This window comes from Hevea brasiliensis, chromosome 7 (genome assembly GCF_030052815.1).
Source record: "Hevea brasiliensis isolate MT/VB/25A 57/8 chromosome 7, ASM3005281v1, whole genome shotgun sequence".
In the NCBI taxonomy this organism is placed as follows: domain Eukaryota; kingdom Viridiplantae; phylum Streptophyta; class Magnoliopsida; order Malpighiales; family Euphorbiaceae; genus Hevea; species Hevea brasiliensis.
In genome coordinates, this window is record NC_079499.1 from 93,666,146 (window position 1) to 93,676,270 (window position 10,125).

The following is a 10,125-nucleotide window of genomic DNA, read 5'->3' on the forward strand; positions in this document are numbered from 1 at the left end:
AAGGTTAGCAAATTCAATTATGGTATATAAAATAATTCACCACCCAAGTACACAAAGAAATGAGTTTGGGGGTAAATTGAAAGGGACAATTATAATTCAAAGTCAATGTTATTTATATAGTCCCTCCAAAAGCTTCAAAATTATATGCTAGCATTGGTGAATAGTTGTAAAGTTCTTTCTCCCATTTTCTTCCTAAAAAAAATTGTGTATCTTGATCTTTTAATAATTTGATTATTCTCATATTTCGTTACCTTTATCATTTCCTTGTTAGCCACATTATCACCCCCTTAGCCTCATTACAACCCTTGAATGTCCTTTTAATCTTTTGATGGTGTTTTGCTATATTAGTGGAGATTGGAATAGGAGAATTGCCTATGGAATTAGGATATCATTAATCCATTTATTTACTTCCATCATTATTTGAGACACTTTAGTTTATGGATTACCCTATAATCTATTTAGGCATGATTATTCTTTGTGATTGATTGGTTTAGACTTGATGATATGGATAATTGACCCAAGGCTAAGCGGTGATAACTTTGGTGAGGATTAAACTCTTTGTATCTTGAAAGTGGGTATATGGTTTGTCGGTGGCTAAAGTTAAGCTTGAGAGTTTGAATAAGTAATTTTCATAAATTTAAGGTAAGGTACCCCAAGTTGCATTAATTGTTTTAATTTACTTGAGGACAAGCAAATGTTTGAGTTTGGGGGAATTTGTTACACTCATTTCATATAGGCATTTTAAGGTGGTTTCGCATCCATTTTGCCCTTATATATTAGTATATTTTATGTTTTTAGCTTTATTTTAGCTTATTTGTTAACTTTAGATACTTTATATTTGATTTTTGTAATTTTGTTGTTTTTTTATAGGATTTTGTGGCAAATTGAAGATCAATGAGTGCATTAGGAAGTGATTTGAAGAAATTTGGAATTCTTTAAGCATGGAGAAAAATTGAAGAAATCAAGCTTTGAAAGAGCAAGTTAGCCGAAATTTGCTTGAGACTTTGCTTATGATGTTGCTTAGGGTATGTCATATAAGCTTAACCTTAAGCCTGTTCAAGCTGAAAGTCAAGCACAGCCTAAATCCTACATATTCATGCTTTTACTCCACAACCTGCCAAGAATTGCTTAAGATCCTACTTAGGGTAAAGCGGCAGTGCTTAAGGTGCAACATAAGTCAAGCTAGAAGTCAAGCATGAGTAGAAAAGTCCATTTTACTCCAAGTCTGCCTACATTTGCTGAGGATCTGCTTAACCTTAAGCAGACAATGCAACCAAATGCTGAAATTTGCTAAGAAGCTGCTTAGGGTTAAGTCGTACCCTAAGCAGACTGTCAGAACGTGAATAATGCAGCTGACTTGGATAATTTTATACCTCATTTCATATCTACTCCTTGGCTCCTATTTACTTTTAGGGCAACTCTTTGGAACCACATAAATTCATCAGTTCCTAGTTTTTGCCATAAGAGGAAAGGGAGAAAACAAAAAGGAAAGAAATATAAATAGAGAGGAGAGGATTTTTTCTGGAGAAGAGCTGCTGCAACCATCTTTTGGAGCTCCAGAAACTAGAGTTTTGGGTTCTTCTACCTGGGTTTTTCTATTTTAGTCCTCTTATCATGTTTTTCTTTACTTTTTCATCAATCTTTCTTGTAAATACCATTATGAGTGAGTAAACTCTTTAGATTTTAGAGTTGAGCAATATGTTTTAGATTAATTTGTGGATTTGGACTGGGTATTTCCTTATTTTATATAAATATGAGTTTTGATTCCTTCCTTGTGTGCTTGATTTACTTACCTAATGTTGGTACCCATTGGATATTGTGTTAATCTTTGATTGACGGACCAAAAACATATTCTAGAAATACATAATCAATGAATGAATATCCACACAACAAAGAAATATATTGATATTGATGTTTCAATCATAAGCTCAAAAGCTCATAAAACGTATTGATCTTTCATAGTAGCATATTTAACCATTCAATTCAATTACAACATAAAGAAAGCCTAATTTGTAAGTCAATATATCCACTCTATTCATGCTTTCATCAAACTTTATCCATCCATGCTCATAATGTGCATAATCTCATCAATCTGTGAAAAGAACCTAAGGTCAGGTTTGGTATGGTGTAATCAAAGTTGTAATGTGATCGTGATTACATTACATATTTGATTACGTTGTTTGGTAACACAACAAGAAAATTAATGTAATGGAATAATAATTGCATAATATAATTAATTATATTGAAAGTAGTGTAATGATCATTACATATAAAAATAGATATAATCATAATTACTTATTTTGATTTCTTTATTTATTATCAATATTACCACCACCATTATCACTACTCTATCACCACTACTACAACCACCATTATCCTTACCCTATCACCACTACAATCACCACCACAATCACCACTACTATCCTATTACTATCATCACTATTACTACTACCACCACCACTACTTGACTATCACTATCACCATTTAGCCATTGACACCTCTATACCACTTGACTACTAACACCACTACTACCTCATCTTGCCGTCGTCACCACTATCTAATTAGTGCTGTCACCATCACCACCACCACTTAGCCAGTACTATCACTCGACTATCAATCATTACAAATATTATCACTTATTATTAACACTATAAGTAAATTAAATATTAAAAAAAAAATTATCATTACAATACAGTACTTATATTTTTATTTTGTAACCAAACATAGGAATGTAATGACAATTACATTACATTATATTACAATTGTAATGACCCAAACCGAGGACCATTACCGACATTAAGGATTGAGTTAGCTTAAGGCCGTCGAAACTCGCAACAAGCCTAAAACTTATGAAACATACATACAATCCTACATCTTATAATCTTAACATACATCAAATCATTACACCTTAGCCTTTTCATCTATACATAAACATTCTTAATATAATAAAGGTTTATAATTTGAGCTTTAACATGCATAAGATCCAAAGTGTAATAGTTCAACATTCATACCTTTAAAAGGGGTAATACAACATATACATAATCATACTAAAATAATTATTACATTCTTCCTTAAAACACCAGCACAGTAGTCTCCATTCACAAGTCACATGTCCATCTACCTATACATCGTACATAAAGAAGAATTAAGACTACCCCTGAAGCTCTCTCTTTAAGAACTCTTCTAGTCCTATAACTTGCATCTGGGAGTTAGGGAAATAGGGTAAGCTTATATAAGCTCAGTGAGTAAACTAACCATCATTAATTTCATCATTCATTCATTTATGTGAAATGCATCATACACATAGATTTTCACATGACAAACATTTAACGTAAGATGGACATTATCGCCAATAACTCCCCAAACTTTTCTTTTAAATATGACTTGTGTCATGCACCTAGGGGCAACTATTAGATCTCCATTGAAGAGTAACGTTAAGATCTCTCCTTAGGATTTACTTATGGATCCATAACATTGCATAACATAGCATGAGGGGAGTAATGGGTCATCCAATATCCATTAATTTACCAACAGTAATTTATGCAATTATGTAACATCTTCGTGTTCTAGATACATACATCCTAAATAAATATGACATGATGCACGAGGATGTTCATTAATTACTTATAAATAGCTTTTATTTTATTAAGGTTAGAGTTGCTCACCTCTTGTAGTCTATCAACCTCCTTACTTGAATGGGAGTTATTCTCGGATCCTTACTCTTCTAAGTTCTTCAAGCCCAATCCTATAAAATCAGACCCTATAGTGTTATACAAGGCTCTAAAACTCTAAACAGAATATAAACATCCTATTCTAGGCCCTTAGGAACCATAAAATTAGGTTGTAGAATCTTGAAATTAGAGGAGAAACAAAGTGCCAGAGCCTTGGGTTTAGGCTACCGAACCTTGGAACGTTAAGTGCCCATTTTAAGTAGTAGCCACTGCAACTGTTGAAGTCTGGGACTTTGACTACCCAACTTGGAAAATTTTCAGATTTTCCACAGAAATGCAAGCTTTGGCTACTAAACCTCTAGCTTTTGGCAACCAAACCTAGGATTTTCAAAATTCCTAAGTCGAAAACCTGCAGATCCAAGCTTCAAAACTCATTTCAAATTTCCAAAACACAATCTCATCACATATACACATCTTTAGGGCCTAGAATGACTAGAAAACATGCTTAATACCTATATACATTCATCAAAACTCAAATCTTTGGTTTCCCCCAAACCCAACATGCATGAACTCCATAAAAAAACTTAACTTAAAGAACTTTTTATGAAATTAAAGCTGAAGACACCTAATTCCTCATCAACTCTCTTAGATCTATCTATTTGATCAAGAAGAAAAGAAGGTTATCTCTTTTTTTGGAGCTTAAAGGCGGGAGAATCAAAACTTCAAAACTTGAATATACTCATCCATACTTCTAAATGGAAGAATCCATCTCCAGATCTTCAAAAACCCAAGGAGATCTCTTCAAAGAGCTCCTTGTATGCTCCAGTAATTGAGAAAGAGAAAGAGAACAAAGAAACTAAAGTGTTTTGAGCAGGAAATGAGCTAAGATCCCTTTTATACCCTTTTTGTTAAGGGACTTTTAGCTGCCAGAGTCAATTCTGTCCAAATGGACATCTAACCAAAAAGGGACTTCGACTGTCGAAAGTTTGTCTTTCAGCTGTTGAAGTTCCTTCTGCCCAAAATAACTCCTTTAAAACTTTAAAAGAACAAAAACCCTTAGAACATTTTTTCATTCTTAAATACATTTTGAACACACATACATGAACATATTTTTACATCTTACCACTACTCCCTTGTTAGTGAAGTCTCACTCTTCACCAGAATATTCCATCAAGGATAGATATTTTCACTTCAAAAAATGGCGAGTGTTACAACAACTTTGATTGTATTACATAATTGATTACATTGCATTATATTATGTTCTATCAAACATAACCTAAAAACATAAAAACCCATAATTTTCAAAAAAATTAACTAAAAAAAAGAACTAGACACATAAAAATCCTCCCCCACACTTAAATCTTGCATTGTCCTAAATGTAAGTTATTATGCAAGTTATCATGCAATGAAGAGAAACTAAAAACAATAAAATAAAAGTAAGGAGATAGAAATTTAAGGTTTACCTCCCAAGCAGTGCATATGTTTAAAGTCTCATACTCAACTTCAAGCTTTCTTTTCATCCAACATCAAGGAGCTTTAAAATCTGCTTCCACTCTTCACCAATGGCAAGTTCTCTTTGTGAATTAGTCTTGCTTTGTTTCTCCACATTATAGCTAATAGCTACATTTAGCTTGTCTTCACCACTTAACTCAAAAGTTTACTGCACAAATGGATCAATAATGTTAACATGATAAAAAAAATGCACATAACTAGGATATCTCAAGGCATCAAAAATATTAGAATGCACAATTTTACTTCAAATTCCATAGTGAGTGAACCATCATGCATATCAATATTAGCTCTAGAAGTATTCAAGAATGGTCTTCCTAACAACATTGGTGCTGAATTAGGAGAATTATCACTTTCCATATCCAGAATATAAAAATCAGCAAGGAAAACTAATTCATTGACTTGAACCAAAACATCCTCAATTACCCTATAAGGATATGCATTAGATCTATCAGTTAATTGCATGATAACACCAGTTTCTTCCAAAGACCTAAGATTCAAAGAAGTATAAATGGATCTAGGCATAAAATTTATAGATGCTCTAAAATCTAACATAGCCCTCTCAAATCTAGTATTATTAATTGTGCATGGAATAGTAAATGTACTTGGATCTTTGCATTTGGGAGGCACTTGTTTTTGTAACACAGTAGAAACATTCTGTCCTACACTTACCTTCTCATTACCTTTTAGGTTTCTTTTGGATGTGCATAGCTCTTTGAGAAATTTTACATATCTAGGCACTTGCTTAATTTCCAAAAAAGGGATTTTAATCTCTACCTTTCTGAACATATCCAAAATCTCCTTCTCTTGCTCTTCCTTCATTGCCTTTGCAAACGTGATAGGAAAGGGAGGTACATACTTATAATCTGAAAGAGGTGTAAAAGGACTTACCTTTGAAGGGTCTTCTGCCTCTTGCTCTTTTTGTAACCACTTTTTCTTTTTCATCTTTATGGTCGACCTTTTGTTCAACTAAAGTCTCCTTGGTTGGTGCTTTCACTTCATTGCCACTTCTCAACACAATTGCACATGCATTTTGTTTTGGGTTTAATTAGTTGAGAAGGAAGCTTGCTAGACCCCTGTGCTTCCAACTTGCTAACTGATATGGGTAGCTAGCTTATATGATTCTCCAAATTCTGGATACTTGCCCATGTCTCTTTCTGAAAATTCAGAGTATTAGTAGTAAGAGATTCGACAATATCCTCTAAAGAAATAACTTGATCTTAAGCTGCCAGTTATAGTTGCCTTTGAAATTAAGGTTGCACTTAATTGAAACTAGAGGGTCGGTTAGGAAAGGTGCTCCTTTATGCTTGATTGCCATAGCTAGGTTAGAATGATCCCTCCATCCTTGATTGTATATGTTTGCATTAGGATCATACTTCCTTTGTGGTGGACTAGGAAATCCTCCAATTGCATTTTCATGCTCAATGGAATCCTCTTGCAATGTAGGACACATATCATTTGGATGTCCTTATACTAAATATATACCACATGTCGTCACTTGTTGCACAGTCCTTGCAACCAACTAGCTAACAAGTGATGTCAAATTAGTTATTTGATTTTCTAAAGAAGATGTACTTACCTTATTGACTTTTCTTGTCGGAGTATCATTCCTTACTCCAAACCATTATGAATTTATAGCCATGTTTAAGATTAGGTTCTTTGTTGCCTCAAGTGTCTTAACTACTAAAGCACCTCCATTAGCTAAATCTATCATGTAACGATCGGGCTCCAACCACTAGAGGAATTGTCCGCTTTGGCCATAAGTCTCACGGTTTTGTCCCATAGGTGGAATGGAAAACTTCCCATGAGGTCACCCATCATAGGATTTCTCTCAAGCGAGTACGCTTAACCTTGGAGTTCTTCCAACTCTCTAGGCCATTCCACCAAAAGGCGCCTCTAGTGATTAGTTCTCCCATTTTATATATCGTTACTTTTTGAACCCAAGACCATCTCTGTGCTTTGCCGATGTGGGATTTGCCTAAGGGACCTTTCTCCCCCCCTTTTGGGACTCAGCGTCCTCGCTGAGGTTTGCCCCACCATCACTCAAAAGGACATGTGAGTGGCTCTTATACCAATTGTAACGATCGGGCTCCAACCACTAGAGGAATTGTCCGCTTTGGCCATAAGCCTCACGGTTTTGTCCCATAGGTGGAATGGAGAACTTCTCAGGAGGTCACCCATCCTAGGATTTCTCTCAAGCGAGCACGCTTAACCCTAGAGTTCTTCCAACTCTCTAAGCCATTCCACCAAAAAGTGCCTCTAGTGATTACTTCCTCCATTTTATATATCATTACTTTTTGAACCCAAGACCATCTCCGTGCTTTGCCGATGTGGGATTTGCCTAAGGGATTAAAATCTCCGCAATTTTTATAAAAATGTCGGCAGAGTGTCGTCTGTATTTTGAGAAAATAGTTCTTCAAAACCTGAAAATAAAGACACCCCCAATATTTTCCTCAATCACAACTCCATTATTCAATCTCATTTCATAAATCAACACAAGCAACTCAATACACAGTTTAAATTAAATCAAACATTGAAACCTCTCATTAAGGTAACCAAATTAATATTTACATTCATGGGATCATAAAAAGTTTAGTAGGGCAAAACTTTATAAATACATAAAATCTCAAGATAACCTTATAATAATTTGTATTTCATTACAATCCAAAAATATATTACAAAAGAGTTGGTACAACTGCTCAAAGGAAATTTTATACATATAATTATAGAATTACATCAAAATCTAAAGTACAAGGGTATACCTATGATATACCCGAAGATAGTCTCACTATGCCTTTCAGTAATCATGCTCAGCTGCTTTATATTTTCTTTCACCTGCGACAGCATACAAAGTTATCGCTGAGTGGTGAACTCAGTGGTGCATAAACTAATAATTTAAAACTTAATACAAGTTATGCTTGACAATTCATAACAAATAAAAATTTAAAATTTCTAAATTCTTCAAAATTCATAACGTTTAGAAATCAATATTTTCATTCATGCAAATTATTCATTTGAATAACATTTTGATCAAATAGTAACTATTTATCTACATTTCTTTCAAATCCTGAAACAATATGAAAATATTTTGAATCACTGACAAATTATTTATTTCAACCACAATTTATCAAACTATGCATAATTTAAAGGGCGTTGCCAACAATTCACACAGTTGAACCCATGACCCAAAATTCAAATAGATGCCATGTTGTACACCACGACATTTCACACTCTCCCAATAACCGAGGCTAAAAGGGAAGAACAAAGACTAGCTAGTATATATGAGTACTCATTCAAACTCTTCCCCAACTGACAAGCCAGAGAGGAAGGAACTCGCCCCATCTAGTGGAGGAGATATCTCACTAGACAAGCTAATGAGAATTCACAACATATTTTGCCATGTCAACTGTGGTTACAAATCATATTCAAAACAATTTCTATTTACAAAATGTTTACAAATTATTAACATATTTAATCATCATAAATTCATGCTCAAGGTTGGCAACACATCAAACTTAAAATTTACAATCCTCAAAACCATGCAATAAATCCTTAAATGCATAAAAAAATTACATTTAATTTATACAATTTCATTCAACAAATTAAAATCCTCAACACAACAAAATTGTAAATCATAAAATAAACTTGTTCAAATCAATTTAGAAGTGAAAAGTAACAAAATAGTTAGTTGTGCACAAACCTTAAGCAAGTCACCTTTTGGCCTTGACTTGATTCCTTGGGTTCTTTCCCGGTGTTCTTTTCAACTGAAACACACAGTTTCGCAGTATTTCAGTATCATAACTCATCGTAAATCTAAAAATAAATTCAAATTCACTTATACCTAGCTTTAATATGCTAAACTTGACGTTCTTTAAATTTTGTATTTCGATGTTGCTATTCATGACACTATTTAAGTCAATTTATTGACTTTCTAAGGCTTAATAGGTATGGGAATTCCAACTTCATCCACATACCACATTTTGGTTACTAAATTTGTTGGTTTTGGTTGTTTACTCAAATTTTAAGTCTTTTAGACAAATTTGCAAATTTTCAGTTTTTGGTATCTTATGTTGCACTATTACATTGGTCATTTTACTGTTAGAATTTGGCTAAGCTTTCTTCATAGAAAATGTTCCCTATTGTCTTAAATTTATTATCCTTTTTGAATCACTCTAATTGGAGTTTTGTAGTTCAAGTTATAGCCATTTGAATCATAGCTGCCGGATTGGACTTAACCCAGATTTCTGGGCACCAAACTGGTTCTGGCAGTTTTAGGTCACCAATTTTGGGTGGCCAAATAACTTGGTTAATGGCATAATTTGGGTTTGTGTTCTCCATGAAAGTTTTAGGTCTATATCTCAGCTGTCCACTGATAAAACTTCAGGTCATTTAGACCTACCTAGCCCAAGTTATGGCCATACTGTTCATTTGGTCATTTTTGTACAGGTCAGACTGTAGAAATCCAGATTTGGTCAATTTGTTCACTAGGTTTTGGTCACTTTTTGGGCATGATTCCTAAATAAAAATTGTGTCATTTTGTGTCTAGTTTCATTCCCAATTGGCCTCACACCAATTAGGCTTGTAAATTTTCAGTTTTGGTCCCTGAAAGGGACCTTGGTCCTGCTGCCTGCAGAATGACCATTTTCAATCCGAATTTAAACTCACTTCTAATACTTCCAACACATCTCAATTGGTCACAAATGACCATTTTTCATCTCAAACAAGGTCAAACACACCATTTGACCAATTCTCACATTTTTGCCTCCCAAACCCTAGGTGCCAAAAACCCTAACTCATAAAATTCAAACCTAATACATTCTAAACATCTATCCATAGTTTACATACTTAATTCAACTTAAACAACCATTCAAATGCATCAAATTCACCCATTTCAAACCCTAACTAAGGCTGGCCAAAATTCATGTTTGGTTCCTAAACCATGTTT

At 34.0% G+C, this 10,125-nt stretch overlaps 1 protein-coding gene across 1 annotated transcript; it reads right to left on the reverse strand.

The window, feature by feature from the left end:
• Window positions 1–5,187: 5,187 nt before the first annotated feature.
• On the reverse strand, window positions 5,188–6,125 carry LOC131181395 (uncharacterized). Its single transcript, XM_058149442.1, has 2 exons — window positions 5,427–6,125; window positions 5,188–5,319 (listed from the first exon to the last, which is right to left on the reverse strand). The coding sequence occupies exons 1-2, from the start codon at window positions 6,123–6,125 to the stop codon at window positions 5,188–5,190; spliced, it is 831 nt and encodes a 276-aa protein (XP_058005425.1).
• Window positions 6,126–10,125: the final 4,000 nt, after the last annotated feature.

Bases quoted from the DNA above. Each gene is read 5' to 3' on its own strand.
- LOC131181395 (XM_058149442.1), bottom strand. From the start codon at position 6,125: ATGAAAAAGAAAAAGTGGTTACAAAAAGAGCAAGAGGCAGAAGACCCT. The intron at 5,320-5,426 runs GTAAAATTGTGC...TAAACTTTTGAG, and splicing joins CACTCACTATGGAATTTGAA to TTAAGTGGTGAAGACAAGCT.